The 23,706-nt window shown below is 42.8% G+C and overlaps 2 protein-coding genes across 2 annotated transcripts in view; one reads left to right on the top strand and one right to left on the bottom strand.

The window, feature by feature from the left end:
• Nucleotides 1-5,310, top strand: part of LOC123771900 (major facilitator superfamily domain-containing protein 4A) — a gene marked incomplete in the record, with an annotated part of 75,531 nt that extends 70,221 nt beyond the window's left edge. The window contains 1 exon segment of the mRNA XM_069337745.1: nucleotides 1,101-5,310.
• Nucleotides 5,311-6,799: 1,489 nt separating this feature from the next.
• On the bottom strand, nucleotides 6,800-23,118 carry LOC123771899 (inhibin beta B chain). The gene is made up of 5 exons (XM_045764675.2): nucleotides 22,158-23,118; nucleotides 11,952-12,100; nucleotides 11,324-11,551; nucleotides 10,413-10,625; nucleotides 6,800-9,711 (listed from the first exon to the last, which is right to left on the bottom strand). The coding sequence occupies exons 1-5, from the start codon at nucleotides 22,741-22,743 to the stop codon at nucleotides 9,541-9,543; spliced, it is 1,347 nt and encodes a 448-aa protein (XP_045620631.2). The 5' UTR covers nucleotides 22,744-23,118; the 3' UTR covers nucleotides 6,800-9,540.
• Nucleotides 23,119-23,706: the final 588 nt, after the last annotated feature.

The following is a 23,706-nucleotide window of genomic DNA, read 5'->3' on the forward strand; positions in this document are numbered from 1 at the left end:
CGGGCTCGAACTTGCGTCCTGGGTCACCAGCAGGTGCGCGCAATACCCATACTTCACGACATGCTCGTTCGAGCCTTTTAACTTGATCTTTCCCACATACGTGGCTGATCAGTTATTAATATTACGAACCAGTTTGGGTCTTATCCTTTTCAATAAAGGGATGTCTAAGCTTGCTTAAATCTTCAAGTTCAAAAACAGATTTTTGCGACATATTTTTAAGTTTTAGTGCTGATATATATACTTTTTTTAGGGTGCTGATATACGGTGTTTATATCTTATATAAACTTAGCTGAAGTTACTTAACAGGCTATATCATCATTGTAGATGATATACGTATATAACGTATATGCTACGTATGTAACATATATGTGACAACATATATATATATATATATATATATATATATATATATATATATATATATATATATATATATATATATATATATATATATGTATATATATATATATATATATCGATATATATATATATGTATATATATATATATATATATATATATATATATATATATATATATATATATATATGTATATATATATATATATATATATATATATATATATGTTGTCACATATATGTTACATACGTAGCATATACGTTATATACGTATATATACGTATATAACGTATATATACGTTATATACGTATATATACGTATATATACGTATACGTTAATATATATATATATATATATATATATACGTATATATATACGTATATATACGTATATATATATATATATATATATATATATATATATATATATATATATATATATATATATGTATATATATATATATATATATATATATATATATATATATATATATATATATATATATACATGTATATATATATATATATATATATATATATATATATATATATATATATATATATATATATACATGTATATATATATATATATATATATATATATATATATATATATATATATATATATATAGTATCTTTATAGGTTAGGTTAAGTTAGGTAGCCGGAAAAGTTAGGTTAGGTTAGGTATATATATATATATATTATTTGTGGTTGTCTAATGTGTTGTGGTGTTGTTCAACAGGCGAGCCTTCTTCAGTGTGCCAGTGATGATCCCCTATAAGATTGATCTGCTTGTGAGGTGTGTACTCACCTAGTACTCACCTAGTACTCACCTAGTACTCACCTAGTACAGGTGAGTGTGTGAGTTCTCCTGTGATGCTTGCCTTGAGAGATGGACTGGTGTCTCTGAAGTCATTTAACTCTGTCATTGTTATCTCCGAAGTCATGAATCCAGCGACTCATGTCTTGGAATTAATCAGTCGAGTGATTGACGTCTCTAATTGATGGTAATCAATCATATGTCTCTTCAAAATAAATATTTAAACTAATTTTACGTTTTCGCTACTTTTGATGTATGAATTTTGTTTCATTGTTAATCAATACATATATATAAATATATACAAATATATATTTTTAAAATATAACACACGTAGATTTAAGTATATTTTCGTTACTGTATGTGTGGAAAAAGATATAATTTTACTTTGAAAATTAAGTTCATAAGATCCTTAATTAAACTAAAAAAAAAAATTCACATTCCGTTCAATTTTCACTTTCATGTTTGTGCATACAGGAATCCTACTGAAAGTGATGGTGAAAAGATTATACACAGTGAATGGTGCGTTGTGAAAGTTACATTTTACATGATGAATCATCAGGGGTAATGTAATGGGTTCGAACCTCGGTCCTTGGACTCCTCAGACGAACCGGAGCCAGGAGTGAGAGTTCGATCCTACTGCATGGCCTTACCATTTTCTCATAGATTTCTCACGTTCCTGTGATTTATTGGGTAGTCTATATCATTTAAGAAATGCTGTACATCTTATAAGGAATCTCTCTATCTTATAAGATATCTCTGTATCTTATATGTAATCTCTATATCTTATAAGAAATTTCTGTATCTTGTAAGACATCTCTATATCTTATAAGAAAGCTCTATATTTTATAAGAAAGCTCTGTATCTTAGAAGAAAGCTCCATAGCTTATAAGAAATCTCTATATCTTATAAGAAACCTATATATCGGATAAGAAAACTCTGTATCTTGAAAGACATCTCTATATCTTATAAGAAAGCTCTATATCTTGTAAGAAAGCTTTATTTCTTATAAGAAAGCTCTGCATCCTATAAGAAAGCTATATATCCTATAAGAAAGCTCTATATCCTATAAGAAAGCTCTATATCCTATAAGAAAGCTGTATCTTGTAAGACATCTCTATATCTTATAAGACATCTCTATATCTTATAAGAAATCTTTATTTATAAGAAAACTCTTTATATATAAGAAAGCTCTTTATCATATAAGAAATATCTATATATTATAAGAACGTTCTATATCTTTTAGTAAAGCTTTATATCGTATAATAAAGCTCCATATCTTATAAAAACTGTATATTATAACAAACTCTATATCCTGTAAGAAAACTTGATATCTTATACGAAAGCTCTATATCGTATAGTTCTGCAACATAATTAGTTATTACATTGATATAGTGTTGTTGAGGAACTCATTTGCATATTAGACCATAATTACATTATCAAAATGTTATTTTGCCGTCATATTACTTCATTAAGGCATCATCATCATAAGAAATTATTTGCACTTAGGCCTTTATTGCACTAGAACACTGTTAATTAGCCAGGGGAGACTTGTGTATAAATTTTTTTTATCTTGATTTACATCCACAAAGTTTTAATTTTAAGATAAATTATGTATTGGATTATTTCAATGGAGTCAGAATGAACTTGTTATTATATGTATGTTTGTATGAAATTACGTTCTGGGTTAATTATTTGTATAAGTGCTTTTTCTTACTGGATTTTTTCAGTCATGGAACAACTTTCGTCAATCATGTCTTTTTTTTTAATTGAAAATGGATTATATAGGAACTTTGTGTGTGTGATACATACATTAACTTGTATCAACTAAATATTAATCACGTCAATGGCATCTGTTAAAAGCCAAACAGGACCTAACTGCTTCCTAATTAATTTGGTTTGGTGTTGGGCATAAGGCCTATCAACCTCTGGAGGGTTATTAAGACCACCACAATACCTTACTGACCAACCAGCAAGTTTGGTGTTGGTCTTAAGACCTATCAGCCTCTGGAGGGTTATTAAGACCACCACAATACCTTACTGACCAACCAGCAAGTTTGGTGTTGGACTTAAGACCTATCAGCCTCTGGAGGGTTATTAAGACCACCACAATACCTTACTGACCAACCAGCAAGTTTGGTGTTGGACTTAAGACCTATCAACCTCTGGAGGGTTATTAAGACCACCACAATACCTTACTGACCAACCAGCAAGTTTGGTGTTGGACTTAAGACCTATCAACCTCTGGAGGGTTATTAAGACCACCACAATACCTTACTGACCAACCAGCAAGTTTGGTGTTGGACTTAAGACCTATCAACCTCTGGAGGGTTATAAAGGCCACTACAATACCTTACTGACCAACCAGCAAGTATACTTTACCACTGATTATAGACCAGGAGTAAACTGTCAGTTTATACACCTAGAAACGAGGTAATTAATTTAGACGTCATGTGTCTGTTGGAACTAATCAACCACCCGAGCCTCTTTATTATAAACATCGGTCGCCGTAGAGAACAAAACGTTGAGTGCCACAAAGGCACAACCCTGTATAAGTCAGTATGACATTTATGCTCTTTTAGTCCGTATTCTCTTGTTTACCACTTGGAAAAGTAGTCAAGTTGGCTGGTCTTGATGCAGCCTGTTTTTTTACGTATTGACTAGCGTCAAATGTGATGTGGTTTTTGCTTAGTGAGATGAGTACGTTGGTTACAAACTTAAGCGTCCATTCTGCGGTGCTTTAAATTAACTAATGCACGTGAATTTTGACGTTGTGGTCGACATGGTCAAAACTCTGTACCCTCCCTAATCAAATTTTTCATTTATATTTTTAGTACCGTCTTTATTACCCTCTTTCTCATCCTCCTTTTCTTATTATAATATTCTCACCTTCGGCCTCTGTGTCTCGATTCTATTGCAACTTTTCTTGTGTAACTTCTTTACTCACTAACTGCTAGTTCTCTTTCTGCTAACATTGTTTCTTTATTGAATTAGTCTAACACTCTCTCTCCCCAACCTTCCCATACTCCCATTAAGCTGCCTCCACAAGAGACGTCAAATGCTCTATCATATAATAGAGCAGTTTGCGTATGTAATATATTCAATTGTTTACAGTTGTGGTTTTACGATACAGCGAATAACACCATCGTAAGGTGCAAGCTTAACACACAACTCAAAAGCTTTTCTAAACAGCTTTAAATACATTACCTTTCATGCTCAAACGAGCCAAATGGCTTCCGTCATTGTATCTATTAAGCTTGGAAGTAGCCAATGAGTTTGTAATTAGATGTACGCCATCGGATGATCACTTGGGGTAACCCCCTTTACCCTTAGGGTAGACGACGTTGATTTGACGTTGGATCAGCGTTGATTAAGCGAATATGAAGCGTTAAACGTTTATTCAGCATTAATTAACGATTGTTAAGCGGTGATTAAACGTTTATTCAGTGTTGATTAAACTTCTTATTGAACAGTTATTAAATGACTGTTCAGAGTTGGTTAAATGATTATTAAGCGTTGTTTAAATTATTAATAAGCGTTGATTAAACGATTATTAAGGATTGACGAAACAATTATTAAGTGTTAATTAAACTATTATTAAGTATCGATTAAACTATTATTAAACATTGATTAAACGATTAGTCAGCATTGATCAAATATTACTCAAGATATAAACGAACTAGCTATACTGGATCAATTTTCTCTCGCTTGGTACATAGAGCATCAACTCTATAAAGCATCAACTCTATAGAGCATCGTTGAACCTTTTTTTTCCATCAGTGGAAATCTCATGTCTCGTGAGTGACGACAATAGAGCAATAATGTCATTGCAATAACAGTGTCGTGATTTACCTAAATGTTAAAGTTTATCTGTGTTCATATGTAATAAGAATTCTAGACGGTATCAATTGTCCAAAAAGATAGGTTTAATATAATGTTCTTTTATAAGATTTGTATACGGTGTTTTGTGGTGAGACATTTGCATAATAATGCTTCACTGAAATAATTTATTTCAAAACATGTATGGTTTTGTTATGTATGTATGTATGTATGTATGGACACAAACATACATGTATTTCAAAACATGTATGTTGTTTCTTCCTATAGTTGTAAAAATAAATAAAGTGATCCTCATTCTGTTGTTTCATGTCCTACACCTCGGCGTTGGCAGCTACAACTCAAGACGCTCAGCTATTAACAGTATCATACTGCCTCTAACCTTCTCAAACACCTGGCTTCATTTTGGACCATGATTGCCTAGGCTGATTCGCATTTTCAATATTTCCTCTTAAAATCGAATCAAATCACCTGATCATATGAAGTACTTAGAGGTAGAGCCTTGTTCTGGTTATAGTGTATAACTTGTTATTAATTAATTAATTAAAGGTTATTAAATTGAAAATGTTATTGAAGGCTCATTAAATAAACAAGGACAAGCTGAGGCTGGACAACAGCTTGGAGCTTAAGGCTTCGAGAGAGAGAGAGAGAGAGAGAGAGAGAGAGAGAGAGAGAGAGAGAGAGAGAGAGAGAGAGAGAGAGAGAGAGAGAGAGAGTGAGAGAGAGAGAGAGAGAGACCACCTCAAGGAACCACTAGATTAGCTTCATCATGAGTCCTCTCTGGGTGTACCGGGACACCCAGGACCCTGGTGGTGGGTGTACCGGGACACCCAGGACCCTGGTGGTGGGTGTACCGGGACACCCAGGACCCTGGTGGTGGGTGTACCGGGACACCCAGGACCCTGGTGGTGGGTGTACCGGGACACCCAGGACCCTGGTGGTGGGTGTACCGGGACACCCAGGACCCTGGTGGTGGGTGTACCGGGGCACCCAGGACCCTGGTGGTGGGTGTACCGGGACACCCAGGACCCTGGTGGTGGGTGTACCGGGGCACCCAGGACCCTGGTGGTGGGTGTACCGGGACACCCAGGACCCTGGTGGTGGGTGTACCGGGGCACCCAGGACCCTGGTGGTGGGTGTACCGGGACACCCAGGACCCTGGTGGTGGGTGTACCGGGACACCCACCAGGACTCTGGGGAGCTCTTCCCAGTACGTCATACAAGGGGGGATTGCCCACATCAGGGGACGCAGCTGACGCAAACTGCAGCTTGTGATACACCACCACTGTATTCACTCCCCCAGTGACGTGCGTGTGTGAGTGTGCGTGCTTGCGTGTGTGTGCGTGCGTGCGACCTCGCACATGTGTTTTCCATAATAAAAATATAATTAAGAGTTGCCTTCTGATCCACTGTAACATAATCCAGAGCATGACCTGAATTAGGGACAACACTCATCAGTGTAATTAAGAATATATCTGACCTTCGAGTGAGGAATGTATGGCCTTTGGCCCCGACCTTGAGGGGAGACCCTAAAAAATCTTCATATGTGGGTTAACACTGCCTTGCGCTCTTCCTAACCGACGACATTGGGCCTTATGTACCTCTGGCCGGCGTTGGTCATGTAGGCCGCGATTCATCACGTAGTCACCTATCCACTGGCGAAACCTGTACATCTTCCCTCTATATATCGTGGTTTTGAGTTTATTAAACATTTTGACCCACTTGCGTACTTCTCAACTCATCTCATTATTGTATGTAATTTTTTTATCATGGAAAACAATAGACCATTTTTAATATAAAAATCTTTATTTTTTATTTATTTTTTAATAAATAACATACAAAATTTATCACATTGTAAACTATCAAAATATATATACATTTCTTTACTATGTACAGCAATGACAGTATGAAAATACATGAAAATAAATTGCATAATTTGAGATATAACTTTAAAGATGACTTTGATGTGAGTGAGTGGTCGAGGGTGACCACTTAATGTGAGGGAGTGGTCGAGGGTGACCACTTAATGTGAGGGAGTGATCGAGGGTGACCACTTAATGTGAGGGAGTGGTCGAGGGTGACCACTTAATGTGAGGGAGTGGTCGAGGGTGACCACTTAATGTGAGTGAGTGGTCGAGAGTAACCACTTAATGTGGGGGAGTGGTCGAGGGTGACCACTTAATGTGAGGGAGTGGTCGAGGGTGACCACTTAATGTGAGTGAGTGGTCGAGGGAGACCACTTAATGTGAGTGAGTGGTCGAGAGTAACCACTTAATGTGAGGGAGTGGCCGAGAGTAACCACTTAATGTGAGGGAGTGGTCGAGGGTGACCACTTAATGTGAGGGAGTGGTCGAGGGTGACCACTTAATGTGAGGGAGTGGTCGAGGGAGACCACTTAATGTGAGTGAATGGTCGAGAGTAACCACTTAATGTGAGGGAGTGGTCGAGAGTAACCACTTAATGTGAGGGAGTGGTCGAGAGTAACCACTTAATGTGAGGGAGTGGTCGAGGATGACCACTTAATATGGGAGAGAGATCGAGGGTGACCACCTCATGTAGCCAAGAAGCCTTGGGTCATTACTTTATGTAAACAAGGGCTCGAGGGTCACCACACCACATGAGAGAGAGGTCAAGGGTCACCATCTCCTATGAAGGTCAAGGGGTCACCACTTGAAATGGAGATCAAGGGAAACACCTGGACCTCCCCATTCAGTAATCCACACCAGTGAAATTTTAGTATTGAACTGTACATAAAGTTTTGAACTGTTTTCTGTAAACAAGTTTACCATCCTAGATTTTGACACATACAGAACCATACAGCTCCTGTATGGTCCTGTATACAGGACCATACAAGATTTTCGACCATTTTGTAATTCATGAAATCTAACTAAAATGGACCTAGATGATCCATTTGGACATAATGGACATAAATTACAAAATGGTCGAAAAAAAAATCCATTTTTTTTAGGGTAGACTTACACATTCTAATTTACAAATATACATTATTTCCGCCATATAAATTTTTTTTAATAAACTTTTGTATAGTCTTTATTTAAATAAAAAAATAATATTATATATTGATTTTATATATCTAATTGTGTTTTATGTGTTTTAAGTATGTATACGTATGAGTGTGAATATGTGTGTTGACTGTGTATATATATATACAGTATAAATGTCCAGGTATGCTTGTTTCAAAGAAGCTATTTAATGTAATGTAATACCATTTTTTGGTATTATTATATTGACTCTAGGTCAAGCACCCTAAGCAAGTCTACTTTAGGTCTAGTGCCCCAGGCCTATCGCCCTAGGCTCTAATGTGACTTGTTAAAACACAAAACCTATATATCCAAGATAAGTTAAGGATGCTGCAAGAAATTTGTTGTAACATAGAAAACGGAAAATAATACTGGTAGACTTTTGTATAACTGCAATTTGTTACTGATTGTAAAATGCCTAATTTATCAAGTTTTTAATCACTATTGCAAAGCTATTCAAGTACATTTACTCGTTGTTGCAGTTATAATATTACAAAAGCAGCTGTGTTGATATATCTGCCAGGCATTAACAAAGAAACATTTACAAAATACCTACACAAATTCTGATCAATTGCAAATTTAAAATAAAAACGGAAAAATGAATAAATCAACTTGATTATCCAGAATAAAATCACACAAAACAAAGGCAGTGTTGATAAACATTAGTATTTTTATGAATTAAAAATGAGATCTTGTATATTGATGTCACGATGTGTTAACTATTCCTTCACAGCCTTGGAGGAGTTGATAGCCAACTTCAAACAACTTGGGAGATCAAGACACTTCCCCAAGCTGCATGGCTACTTCGAGAGGATACAACGACTGTTACAGGTACAGCACGGGTAGTAGGCGAAGCACAAGGGGCTAGCCTTCCTTTCCTGTAGCCACTGACAGGTAGGTACTGGTAGTCACTGGTGTTTTTGTGTGTGTGTTCCTTGATGGTCTTTCAGAAGCCGCAATGAGCCTTCCGTTAGGCTTTTGGCGCTCCTTAACAGCTGAATCATCAGTCGTTGCCATGTATCAACAGGTATTAGAGCACACAGTGATCGTCCATTACGCGTGTATCATGTTAGTTCACGGTAACTATTCATTATCATTCATTATACATGCGAAAGACAACCTCACTGTCATAGTTACAACTCGTTATCACTTATTGTTCCAAAGTCTAGAGATCTGTGTCCAGTCATTACAACCTTCCTGTCACTTCCCCGCGGCACTAGCCAGGATCAGGGCCACCAACGCCACTAACTAGGACCATGGCCTCAAACACCACTAACTAGGACCACGGCTTCAAACACCACTAACCAGGACCACGGCTTCAAACGCCACTAACTAGAATCACGGCCCGAAACGCCACTAGCTAGGACCAGTCACTGCTACGCTCGACCATACCCCAGTATCACACACACATGCCAGAATCCTATCAGCATAAAGTGTATCTCCAGGTGTAACCCATATTAGCAGAAATGTCCTCTAGTCTCACGTGACAACTAGCCATTGCAGCCGCAGGATTGGACCAAGAAGTCGGGAATCTGCATGTGTTCGACTCTTTCGCTCCCAGAGCGGAAGAGGACCTGCATGGAGGAGTAGCTGGTAGGGGAGCAACAGGGAGCAAGGGCCTCTCTCAAGGTGGACCTCGGAGCCTGTCGCAGCAGCAACATCTGTAATTGTAGATTATGTTAGTCGTTGAGTCGGATTAAATACGTTATAGACTATGAATACATCTGTGTGTGTGCTCTTAGTGAAGAATTTTGATGTTTATTTTGTAATGTAATACCTTGTAATGTAATATTTTTGTGATGTAATACCTAATGTTCTTGTACAGAAAAGGCTTCCACCTCTTGTTCTATTGGAAGTTAATGTGAATGTTTTCTCTTTCTTTTAGTGTTTGATATATTTCTACCATCTCTCTTTCTCTCTCTCTCTCTCTCTCTCTCTCTCTCTCTCTCTCTCTCTCTCTCTCTCTCTACTCTATTATATTTATTATTTTAGTTATCCCTAGCTCTTTCAGTGTTTCTTCATACTCTCCTACTTTCAAATCTTGAATCGTACATCGTTGCAAAGCTGTGTACTTTCCAAATGTACTCTCCTATTTGCGCTTGCGGGGGTTAAGCTCTGGCTCTTTGGTCCCGCCTCTCAACTGTCAATCAACTGGTGTACAGATTCCTGAGCCTTTTGGGCTCTATCAAATCTACACTTGAAGCTGTGTATGGAGTCAACCTCCACCACATCACTGCCTAATGCATTTCATTTGTCAACCACTCTGACCCCAAAAAAATTATTTCTAATATCTCTGTGGCTTTGTATATACAGTATGTGTTTGTGAGTCCGTCACTCTACAGAGAAGAGAGTTGTGGCTGACCTGAAGTATATTACTGTAGCGAGATATTCCCGGGGCGTTGGCCGAGGCTACAGAGACCCGACAGGCGCCGTGACAGTAGTAAAATGTGAAGCTCTGAGGGTGTAGCAGCCAGTTCTCCCAGCCCATCTCCGCCACGCTCACGTTGATGGCCTGGCGGCAGCATCCCCCGCCCCACAGAGATGGACACTCCCGGGATGAGCGCCGCTTGCGCACCTGTTGAAGCATCATCATCATCAATCAGGGAAAACTGCCTTGCGTTTTCTTGTGACTAACCAGTGTTACACAAAACATAAAATACAATTACATCTTTCTTCCGTTCCTTGAACCTTCCGTTCACTGTGTAATTGTGAATAACAAAACAAAAACTAGAATATTACAAAACAAGGTTCAGTTACTTAGATCCTTTTGACATATGCTAAGCCTCGTGTAGGGTTGTTTTAGTATTGGATTATATAGAAGACCTGTCATCTATATTGTCGTAATGGCTTAGTGCTTCACCCTATAATTACTTTACCTTAAGATCTATCAACTCCACGAGACACTATCTATCTGGCCAACAAGGATCTATACCTTAGACCGGAATAACAGTTATCTCTCGTCTCGGGATAGTATCTATCTTACAGATAGATATTATGTACCCTGCAGAGGTTAATTGGCCTTAATAACCCTCCAGAGGTTGACAGACCATAATAACCCTCCAGAGGTTGACAGACCATAATAACCCTCCAGAGGTTGACAGACCATAATAACCCTCCAGAGGTTGACAGACCATAATAACCCTCCAGAGGTTGACAGACCATAATAACCCTCCAGAGGTTGACAGACCATAATAACCCTCCAGAGGTTGACAGACCTGCACCTCAAAAACCTCACCCAAACCCAAACAACAAAATTGCACACCCAGAACCCACCTGAGGCTGCTCAGTCACCACGACGATAAATGGACGGTGGTCGGGGAGACGGGAGACAGGATGATGTCGCCCTTGACAGGTCCGACATGTCACCTCCACCTCCACCTCCTCCTTCCCGGAGGCCACCCACCGTTCCACCTCGTCGCTGAGGTCCACCTCCACCCAGCCCTCTCTAACACTCGTAGTCTTGTGGGAGAGTAAGGTCTTGTGGCGCGTGTTTGGAGCCACCTGGTGGAAGAAACCCCAAGTTTAACTTAGAATACAACATGCACTGAGACTTGGAATACAATAGGTCGTGAAAATACAACAAATGCAATGTTATTTATACAGAGGAATACAAACGTAGCCTTAGCAGAATGGCTGTAGGTTGCAATAGACAAAAAAGTGGTTTACATTTATTGCAACAGAAGAGATAGATTGGAAATGTAGATCATTCAGAAGAGGGATTGGAGGTAGATTGGAAAGATAGCTCCTACAAGAGAGGGTGTGGAGGTAGACTATGCAATATATGGTGAAGAGTAGACTGTGCAAGAGAGTCGTGAGGAGATGTAGAACAGAGCTCCACCAGCAGGTGGAGAGTGGTAAACCTTGCATAGAGGGGGTGTGGGGGAGGAAGAGGTTTACCTACCTCCTTGATGGTAAGAGTCTGGTACGAGCCGTCAGCCGGGTCCTCGACCTTCCAGAGCCACAGAGTCGCCTTCTCCACGCTCGAGGACGACTTCCCGTCCATGGTGAAAAGGAAGCAGGCGGTTCGCCGGCGCCCTGAGCCCGACACTTCTGCAGAAGGAGGTGAGACATGAGGACGACGAGTCACAATAACGTGGCTAAAGTATGTTGACCAGACCACACACTAGAAGGTGAAGGGACGACGACGTTTCAGTCCGTCCTGGACCATTCTCAAGTCGACTTGAGAATGGTCCAGGACGGGCCGAAACGTCGTCGTCCCTTCACCTTCTAGTGTGTGGTCTGGCCAACAAAGCATGAGGGTAACCTCACACTACTGCAGGAGGCAAAACTTAAGGAGGTAACCTCGTACTCGAACAAGGAAAAGATTAAGCGTCATGGGGTAATTGATAATCGGAGGACCCTGTAATGGATGGCCAATCATCCCAAAAGTTACATAGTTGATTGACAGTTGAGAGGCGGGACCGAAGAGCCAGAGCTCAACCCCGTCAAGCACAACTAGTTGAGTACAGTCTCGAAACGTCTCTTGATAATTATTGTCTCACTGCAGACGCAATAGCACCTTCGTGTCACTTCGGGTTGTGTTCCATACACGCTCATGTCGTAGTCTAGTGGATACAGTACGTGTGTGTGTGTGTAGGGGGAGAGTGACACGAAACGCGAGTTCAATCCCACAGCATTGCTCCAAATAATTGTTTTATAGATTGTTCAAGCTATTATAGAGAGAGAGAGAGAGAGAGAGAGAGAGAGAGAGAGAGAGAGAGAGAGAGAGAGAGAGAGAGAGAGAGATTGAGAGAGAGAGAGAGAGAGAGAGAGAGAGAGAGAGAGAGAGAGAGAGAGAGAGAGAGAGAGAGAGAGAGAGAGAGAGAGAGAGAGAGAGAGAGAGAGAGAGAGAGAGAGAGAGAGATTGAGAGAGAGAGAGAGAGAGAGAGAGAGAGAGAGAGAGAGAGAGAGAGAGAGAGAGAGAGAGAGAGAGAGAGAGAGAGAGAGAGAGAGAGAGAGAGAGAGAGAGAGAGAGAGAGAGAGAGAGAGAGAGAGAGAGAAAGAGAAAGAAAGAGAGAGAGACAGACAGACAGACAGACATTCCACACACATCACCACAGAGTCAGCAGGGCAGCCCACGCCACACACACACACTTGAGAATCAGCACCAGGACTCGTGGGAACGGAAGCAGCGCTGTCAGACTCCTCCACCCAACACCAACCATCACCAACCATCTTGCATCAGCACCAACCCGACAACCTTCTCATATTTACTGCACATCAGCGCTACCTGAACCTTCTTGCAGGTAGGTAGCTCCTGTTTCACCAGCTTGTTTGCTCCAGCTGGGGGCTGAGGAGTACTGGAACTGTGGAGGGATAACTTTGTTCTCTCGTGTACCTGTGTCTCGGTCTGTCTGCTGTCTTAAGCATTTATATAAATTGTGTTGCAATTTATATAAGTACCGGCAGGGGTATAGGAGTGTGTCAGGGTACAGATTGCCAGGGTACAGAGTGCTAGGGCATAGAGTGCCAAGGAATAGAGAGTCACGGTATTGAAGATGTGCCATGCATATGCACATGCTTCGAAATGTCTTAAAAATGTTTACTATACTACAGTAATCTGTTCAAATATACATGTAAACAATGTGGGTATGTGCCGTCGATGTTTAGAGAGGTCAGAATGTTTTGTAAATGTGTAGACCTTTTGGGGGCATGGGGAACGTGTGCCCAGTCTCCTCTCAAGGGTGCATAGAGAACATGTCAGTTTTCTCTAGAGGGGGCATGAAGACTGTGTTCACAGTCTAGGGGCATAGGAACTTGCGCACAGTCTTCTCTAGGGGGCACGAAGACTGTGTAAACAGTCTAAGGTCACGTAAAACATACCTACAGTTTGCTTATAGGTCGTAGATAATATGGAAACGATCTGGGAGCCCAGAGGCCATATAAACAAGCTAGTCTACGGTCATTGTGTGTGTGTAAAACATCAGAGAAAATGGAAAATCTTGTGGGGAAGCTCGGGAGAGACTGTTGAAAATTTTGTAGAGAGCTGCGCGTACGTAGAGAGAGAGAGAAAGAGAGAGAGAGAGAGAGATAGGGAGAGTTGTTAATTAACTAGTGTACGATGAAGATATTGGGTTGAATTATGTTATAATGTTATGTAATGACTGGTAACCGGCTGTGCTTGGGTCTCTATCTCTCCCACGCTCCCTCCCCTCTCCACCTGGCTCGTCCCTCTCTCCACATATTCTCTTCTCCTCCTCCTTCCTTCTCTTCCCGTTTCTGTCTCTGTGTTGTTGTCTGTCTGTCTTCTTGTCTCCCTCTCTCTTTGTCCTGGTCAACCCGGTCTCTTTGCAGGCCAATCTCTATCTGTCTCTGTAAGTTTCTGTCTGTGTATCATGCTGTCTGTCTCTGTCCCTTTTTGCTGACGTTCTCTATCTCCGTCTCTCTCTCTCTCAAAAAAAAACTATATAACAGTTTCCCATTGGCGTGGGTGTGGTCCACTAGTGGAGGAAGTTTAGCTGGGCGAAATATTTAAAAACATAAAATAGTTTCCCTTTAGCTTGGAGAAAGGGTCAGTGCTCGAAAAAACGTTCGTAGCTGTGGGAGGAGAGTCGGTGTTTATGCTACTACGGCCAAAGTATGATAACTACAAAATTATTGTTAATCTTCCCGAGATCAGTGCCTAATTGTTCATATTACTGTAAGAAAAAATGATTTTAAAGTTGGTATTTTTCACATATTTAGCGAAACATAGTTGGCAGTGCCAAAATCAGTCGTTGGGGGTCGTCAGTATATTGACCGTGGCAAAGCTGTTCCCTCTTGACTCCTAGTGATCCTGACTAGCCTATATCCGCCCCATACCTCAGGCCATCCTCCCTGCAAAGTTGTGTGAGCTAGCCCAAAGCATCTATATAGTCTCCAGTTTTGGACAAATATTTGTTCTTCTTCTAAATATACAGTAGATATAGATTAAATTATCATCTTGTTAATAACAGTTTAATATTCTGTTATTTAATACAGTATATTATTTTACATTTAATCAATTTTGTTATTATTTTATGTAATAGAATGTTGTACAGTATTAGATAATACAGTGTTAAAGTGTGTTATATAACACAGTGTTCTGTGTTCTACAGTATTATATAATACAATTTTGTATAAGATAATACAAGAGTGGGTTCTATTGTTTACTTGGTAGCGTTCATCTGTGTTATTTTATAGTGTTTTATATGTTAAGGTAAGGGAATTATCAGGATTACGTGCCTAGTCATTACAACTATATAGATGTTCTGTAGAGTTATTTAATATAATTGTAATAGTGTTCTATATATTGTTATTTGTGTTATTTGATAGTGTTTCATATAGCAGAAATTATTTTTTTTAGTCCAAAACATTTTTCCGTTGTCTACACAGTGTGGCGTTAGCAATTCCAATTTATGGTGAAAGTGACCTTGCTGGCAGAGGTCACCACCTTCATAATACCTGACACCACCCCGTGCTGACGCCGGCTGACAACACACACACACGCGGCTGTCAGCGGCTGGCACTACCACAGCCCCGCCTCAGGTTAATGCTAGCAGTAGCCCAAGATACTATTAGTTTTAGTTTTTTTGGGAGGGAGACACTTGATTGTAACTAAGGCGCACCTCTGCCTGATTGACAGAAGCGTTTGTAAGATCTCATATGGAATCCAGGAGCTAAGATTCTAATATCTAGAGGGAGAGTGTGTGAGAGGGAGAGAGAGAGAGTGTGAGAGGGAGAGAAGGGGGTGGGGGAGGGCGGACCATGTGGGCTGAGAATACCAGACTAAGAGGAGACACTGGACACGTGAATCCCTGATGATCACTGTGCGTGTGTGTGTGTGTGTGTGCGCGCGCGTGTGTGTGTGTGTGTGTGCGCGCGTGTGTGTGTGTGTGTGTGTGAGTGTATTTACTATTTGTATCTGCAGAATCTGTCTCTGAACTCTTGGACCCCGCCTTTCTAACCAATCTGTTTTTCCTTAATTAAGTCTGTTACATGTATTTCTCTTACACGCGCGCGCACACACAGGAAGCAGCCCGTAGCAGATGTCTAACTCCTTGGTACCTATTTACTGCTAGGTCAATAGGGGCATCAGGATGAAAGAAACTCTGCCCATTTGTTTCTGCCTCGGCCGGGAATCGAACCCGGGCCCCTCAGAACTACGATCCACAAGCGCTGTCCAGTCAGCCACGAGACCCCCTCGCGTGTGTGTGTGTGCGCACGCACGCACACACACGTGCAAGCTTTTGCACATAAACTAAACGAGTAATTAAACCAGTCGCTTTGTTCTCGACGCATAATCGTGAATCCCGGGTTCGATTCCTGGACGCAACAAAAATGATTGGCCACATTTCCTTTTGCCTAATGTTTCTGTTCACCCAGCAGTAAATAGTTAGCCGGAGTTAGGCAACTGTTGTGGGGTTGCCTCCCAGGGAGGGGGGGGGGTCAGTGGTTCGACCTTGGGGAGACCTCAATACAAGGCCAAGATATATATATATATATATATATATATATATATATATATATATATATATATATATATATATATATATATATATATATATATATATATATATATATATTAACGAACTGCTGAAAGCGTGAGTGCTCTTTGCAACAAATCCTTGAACAATAACATAGACTAAATCACTCCCCAGTGAACACAGTTTCAAAGACTGGCTTTGATATTGATGTTGTGTTAACGTTGATGACGTTGACTCCTCGTTGAACTGGTGGAGAGGAATGTGCTTGGGGCGGCCCCACACTGCTACAGTGTTGCCTGGTTCACGCTGCCAACTGCATCTTCTCCTCTTGGCTATTCTCCAACTAACACACAACCTAACCATAACTTTGTTAAAATAATACTCTCGTGGGTACATTGTTTCCACGTCAAAAATACCCTTGTGGCTACGTTTCTACAACGTGAAAAATACCCTTGTGGCTACGTTTCTACCACGTGAAAAATACCCTTGTGGCTACGTTTCTACAACGTGAAAAATACCCTTGTGGCTACGTTTCTACAACGTGAAAAATTCCCTTGTGGCTACGTTTCTACAACGTCAAAATACCCTTGTGGGTAGGTTGTGTGCTTACAAAGCGCACACTGCCCTAGTTCTCTACGTCTGGTACTTTGAAGGTTTGGCATCTTTGGGGAGTCCTCAAACATTTTCAAAATATTGATGATTTGGAGTCTGTTCAAAGCTTAATGTTAGTAAGCATTCCGAACAACTTGGGGTACGCATTTGCCTCTAGGGGCATGGGGTACATGTGCCCCCCAAGAGCTTGGGAGTAAGTGTACCCCTGATTGACAACCCCCCCTTGCTCTGCCAGTGATGTGAGGTAGTAGATGACAGTGTTGAGGTAACAGATGACAGTGTTGAGGTAACAGATGACAGTGTTGAGGTAACAGATGACAGTGTTGAGGTAACAGATGACAGTGTTGAGGTAACAGATGACAGTGTTGATGTAACAGATGACAGTGTTGAGGTAACAGATGACAGTGTTGAGGTAACAGATGACAGTGTTGAGGTAACAGATGACAGTGTTGAGGTAACAGATGACAGTGTTGAGGTAACAGATGACAGTGTTGAGGTAACAGATGACAGTGTTGAGGTAACAGATGACAGTGTTGAGGTAATAGATGACAGTGTTGAGGTAACAGATGACAGTGTTGAGGTAACAGATGACAGTGTTGAGGTAATAGATGACAGTGTTGAGGTAACAGATGACAGTGTTGAGGTAACAGATGACAGTGTTGAGGTAACAGATGACAGTGTTGAGGTAATAGATGACAGTGTTGAGGTAACAGATGACAGTGTTGAGGTAACAGATGACAGTGTTGAGGTAACAGATGACAGTGTCTGGAGGTGACAACTGTCAGTGACATGAAACAGACGTCAGTGACATGACACAGCTGCCAGAGACATGAGGAGACACCAGTGAACCAACAAAGCATATCCAAGTAGAACGAATTTCCGGGAGCAGAATAAACAAATCAGATAAGGAACAACTTGAGTGGTTCAGGGAGGTCTTGACCTACCTCTATCTGTCCCTCTGGGATCAGTGGCCGGATTGCCTTTTGTTTTTTATTAATCCGAACAAAAAATGTGTTTAATCTCGACCACACTCTATGTAACACAGATTGGAGCATCCTCGATACAAGAACTATTTCTGAATATGCTGGGTAGGGGGGGGGGGGTGAGAGAGTGAGAGGAGGAGGTGGCGGAGGAAATTAGGTGGTGGAGAAGGTGGAGGAAGAGGAAGAGTTGGAGGCGTTGGAGGAAGAGGAGGAAGAGGCAGAAGAGAAGGAGGAGGTGCTTGGAACTGTCCATATTTCTTACCACTTTGAGAGTCATATCTTTCCCAGTCTATTTTGTTTTGATTAAAATCCCCAAATATTAGAATCTTAGCTCACATTTCGGCTTCTCATGGGTTTAATATTTCCTTCAGGTACTTAACATTGTATTTGTCATGTTCCTCCCATGGGGCCTTCTTGCATTTAGAAAGCGATACGGACAAGGAAACTGCAGCTATCTATATGTTTTCATGTCTCCCGCTATTCCTTGGACATATTCCTGTTGATCGCTTTCCTCTGATAATTATATTTTTTCAAAGCTTCAGTTACGCTGTAAGGCTACGCCTCTTCCAGCCGTCCTCAGCCTTGTCTTCTGCATTACCTAGGAATTCCTAAGCGCCTGAGTGGGAGCTTTCTCTATAAAACCTTTTAGTTTTGTTCCCATCATTGCAATAATGCGTGGTGGGTATTATGCCGCCAGATCATGTAACTCAAACCATTTATTAGAAATTCCATCTGCATTTATGTACTGCTACTTATCTCTGTTTGGATGTCTTTGGTTGGGGGGGGGGGGAGGATTAGTGGTTTTGGAGGTTCAGGCATGGTAGGGAGGAGATTGTGGCAGGGTGAAGTTGGCGAGGAGTGGCGAGCAGAGAGTGGCGAGCTGAGAGTGGCGAGCTGAGAGTGGCGAGCTGAGAGTGGCGAGCTGAGAGTGACGAGCTGAGAGTGGCGAGCTGAGAGTGGCGAGCTGAGAGTGGCGAGCTGAGAGTGGCGAGCTGAGAGTGGCGAGCAGACAGGTCTACCACCATGACGTCACACTGGGAGGGAAGACCTTGCCCCCTCCCCCCCCTCCCCCGGGGGTATTTTTAGCAACTGTCTCGGTAAGTTGGGCTGACATTACACAGCATATATTGTGGCTCCCCGCCCCTCCCCCCCTCTTCCCCTTGCCCCGTCCCTCTCTGTCTTACGTCCTCCAATACCGTCTTAAGTCCTCCAATACCGTCTTAAGTCCTCCAACACTGTCTTAAGTCCTCCAACACTGTCTTAAGTCCTCCAACACTGCCTTAAGTCCTCCAACACTGCCTTAAGTCCTCCAACACTGCCTTAAGTCCTCCAACACACCAACTCAAGCTCCGCAACAGCAACAAATAAAGTTCCATAAAAGTAACAAATAAAGAAGTACCTTTTGGGTGGCATTATAAAGGTGTTCCCGCACTGGTCTATTGCGTACAATTAGCGACGTATTAGGGAGGAAGGACAGGCTGGCCGACTGCACCATAAGAGGTTAGAAGGACGTTGCATGTTGCAAGGAAATGTTGCCAATATTCTGAGACGTCTTAAGAAACATGAAATGATGTTCCAGAATGCAAGGAAATGTTGCCAATATTCTGAGACGTCTTAAGAAACATGAAATGATGTTCCAGAATGCAAGGAAATGTTGCTAGATTGAGAGACGTCTTAAGAAACATGAAATGATGTTCCAGAATGCAAGGAAATGTTGCTAGATTGAGAGACGTCTTAAGAAACATGAAATGATGTTCCAGAATGCAAGGAAATGTTGCTAGATTGAGAGACGTCTTAAGAAACATGAAATGATGTTCCAGAATGCAAGAAAATGTTGCTAGATTGAGAGACGTCTTAAGAAGCATCTTACGATGTTCCAGAATGCACTCAAGTGCTGCCAGATTGACAGAGGTGCCGTGAGAGACGGTCAAGAATACATTAACCTTTGCCCTCCCCGCATGTCAAGCTGGCAGGCAAGCCTGAGGCATCCCATTGCAAGCATGACTCACACGCTCTCACACTTGACTGTTGCACCTTGCACGAGATTAGTGTGATGTTGCCATGCACGCGGCGTGAGCCATGTTGCGTGCAGTGGCCATGTTGCGTGCAGTGGCCAGCTTGGAGTGCGGCCCTCTGTGTGGGTACCTGAGGGCTACTGTGGCACTGTGTGGGCACCTGAGGGCTACTATGACACTGTGTGGGTACCTGAGGGCTACTGTGATGCTGTGTGGGTCCCTGAGGGCTACTGTGGCACTGTGTGGGTACCTGAGGGCTACTGTGGCACTGTGAGGGTACCTGAGGGCTACTGTGATGCTGTGTGGGTACCTGAGGGCTACTGTGGCACTGTGAGGGTACCTGAGGGCTACTGTGATGCTGTGTGGGTACCTGAGGGTTACTGTGGCACTGTGTGGGTACCTGAGGGCTACTGTGGCACTGTGTGGGTCCCTGAGGGCTACTGTGGCACTGTGTGGGTATCTGAGGGCTACTGTGATGCTGTGTGGGTACCTGAGAGCTACTGTGGCACTGTGTGGGTACCTGAGGGCTACTGTGATGCTGTGTGGGTACCTGAGGGCTACTGTGGCACTGCGTGGGTACCTGAGGGCTACTGTGATGCTGTGTGGGTACCTGAGGGCTACTGTGATGCTGTGTGGGTACCTGAGGGCTACTGTGGCACTGTGTGGGTACCTGAGGACTACTGTGATGCTGTGTGGGTACCTGAGGGCTACTGTGGCACTGTGTGGGTACCTGAGGGCTACTGTGATGCTGTGTAGGTACCTGAGGGCTACTGTGGCACTGTGTGGGTACCTGAGGGCTACTGTGATGCTGTGTGGGTACCTGAGGGCTACTGTGGCACTGTGAGGGTACCTGAGGGCTACTGTGATACTATGTGGGTACCTGAGGGCTACTGTGATGCTGTGTGGGTACCTGAGGGCTACTGTGGCACTGTGTGGGTACCTGAGGGCTACTGTGATGCTGTGTGGGTACCTGAGGGTTACTGTGGCACTGTGTGGGTACCTGAGGGCTACTGTGATGCTGTGTAGGTACCTGAGGGCTACTGTGGCACTGTGTGGGTACCTGAGGGCTACTGTGATGCTGTGTGGGTACCTGAGGGGCTACTGTGGCACTGTGAGGGTACCTGAGGGCTACTGTGATACTATGTGGGTACCTGAGGGCTACTGTGGCACTGTGAGGGTACCTGAGGGCTACTGTGATACTATGTGGGTACCTGAGGGCTACTGTGGCACTGTGTGGGCACCTGAGGGCTACTGTGACACTGTGTGGGTACATGAGGGCTACTGTGACACTGTGTGGGTACATGAGGGCTACTGTGGCACTGTGTGGGTACATGAGGGCTACTGTGGCACTGTGTGGGTACATGAGGGCTACTGTGGCACTGTGTGGGTAACTGAGGGCTACTGTGACACTGTGTGGGTACCCGAGGGCTACTGTGACACTGTGTGGGTACGTGCGAGAACAGAAGACAAGCTGGGATATGAGGACAAGGAGCTGGGATACGAGCACAAGGAGCTGGGATATGAGGACAAGGAACTGGGATACGAGGACAAGGAGCTGGATTAAGCGTTGCGAGATAATTGTACCACATGTGACCCACAATCACACACTCTCTACAATACCAGCAGGGATTGTACTGGGACGCCTTGGAGAACTGCCAGCCCCAGTGCTGCCCTGATCACGTGACAGGGGGGGGGGGGAGATTTACACCAACGGCTGTATGTAAATAAAGGATGGAGTAGGGGGGGGGAGGGGGTAGAGAATGTAAATTGAATCTGCAACGTTCCTACTGTAAATGTAAATTGCTTAGTGGTTATATCAATAGTATTGAGGATCTTACTATAGTTTTCCTCCACTACCCACATGATAGGTATGGGGTGTATAATGAACTGGTTCATATAACAAAATAATAAGTAATTTATATATAAATATTATGTATATATGGACCTATTTACACACCTCAAGACCTTTGTAATGGTTTTTGTTAACGATGTTATTAGTCTAGGGGATGATGAGGGTCAGTATTATGATTGATGGTATAAGTTGATGACTTACTGTTCGTCGCCAGGAATATTGATGTTCTGGTTGATGCGGGGTTGGTGGGCGGGGTGGTAGGTGGTGGGGGCATCAACAGTGGCAAGACCCCACCTCCACTGATGACTCTGGGGATCTCCTCGCGGGATCTCTGTACATGGGGCTTCTCCTTCATCTGCATCTTGGAGAGTATCTGAGTCTTAATCATCTCTATACGTATCTCCCGGATAGCTTCGTCGGTCAGGGCCAGCGGAGGCTGACTGCTTGTGTCGACAGGGTCTTCGCTGGTGTCTGGGGGGGAGGTGTGGGTGCCCAGGGCCTCCACTAGGGCCCTGGCACCACATCTAGGGCACAGGGGGAAAATATCTCCAGTATCAGTCACATCACTGTAAGTTTTCGGCTCGTCCGACTCGCTCTCACCTGAAGTCACTGAGTCCCTATTTAACACAGATTTCCTATCGTAGCCTTTGGCAACGTCGTGAAGGGTGAGGTTGAGGGTAGTGAGGAGGAGGTGAGGTGGCGCCAGAGGCACGGAGGAGGCGAGGACGAGCGTGCAAGCCGCCACCACCACCTCCAAGCACACAGTGAGAGCCATGGTGGCCGGCATGTGAGACAGCTGGCTGGGCAAGGGTCGGGTAAAGGCCTTCCACACTCACTGCCATTAGGGCTACTACCGCGCTCACAGGGGCGCCCCTGCCCTTATATACCCGACAGGGATGCCACCAGCGTCTCTCCCATTTCTAAACTGACCAATTCCCTGTCGCCATTGACAACTTACCTCTATATAGACAACCGATAATCCACCAATACAGCTGTATGACATACACCTCGCGTATATCTAGACGTATGATTCGTCTAGGGAGTCAGGAGGAGGGCACAGCGTCCTCTCACTTGACAGACAGGTCCAGAGGGGACCAATTATATCTGGCAGAGGCGGACAAAGGCCGGGACATAACTCGTTCCTAGTGAGTGTGGAAAGTCCCACCCCAACGCCCCTCCAGCCGACGTTAGACTTATTAACTCCAGGTCATGTGGTTGAGACGCTAGTAGGCTGTGGTGGGGGGTCGCCTGCTCGGGTTGCCAAGTGGGGTTAATGGCACGGGAGAGGCAGGTTCCAGAGTATGCTCAGGGGGGGGGGGTATACACATAGTCTACCATATTTCTCGGGGTATATACACTGAGTTTACCTTAGTCTTCCACTGTTTTGGGATAATTTATACTTGTTGGTTGGTCAGTAAGGTATTGTGGTGGTCTTAATAACCCTCCAGAGGTTGATAGGTCTTAAGTCCAACACCAAACTAGCTGGTTGGTCAGTAAGGTATTGTGGTGGCCTTAATAACCCTCCAGAGGCTGATAGATCATGGCCGCTCATCTTAATCAGTTTATGAGGACACATATTGTGTCATGTATGAATATACATGACACATCCCTATACACACTATTTTTCCTCTCATATCAAATATACCTCTTATGAGTATACTGGTATACCAGCCAGATACTGGCGCCTGAATCGTGGTGATCCCCTGAACATACACTATACTCTTTTGTATGACCGAGTGACGTATATATG

Source organism: Procambarus clarkii, chromosome 38, assembly GCF_040958095.1.
Source record: "Procambarus clarkii isolate CNS0578487 chromosome 38, FALCON_Pclarkii_2.0, whole genome shotgun sequence".
In the NCBI taxonomy this organism is placed as follows: domain Eukaryota; kingdom Metazoa; phylum Arthropoda; class Malacostraca; order Decapoda; family Cambaridae; genus Procambarus; species Procambarus clarkii.

Bases quoted from the DNA above. Each gene is read 5' to 3' on its own strand.
- LOC123771899 (XM_045764675.2), bottom strand. From the start codon at position 22,743: ATGCCGGCCACCATGGCTCTCACTGTGTGCTTGGAGGTGGTGGTGGCG. The intron at 12,101-22,157 runs GTAAGTCATCAA...CTCCTTCTGCAG, and splicing joins AATATTCCTGGCGACGAACA to AAGTGTCGGGCTCAGGGCGC. The intron at 10,626-11,323 runs GTGGGTTCTGGG...ATGCTTCAACAG, and splicing joins TGGTGACTGAGCAGCCTCAG to GTGCGCAAGCGGCGCTCATC.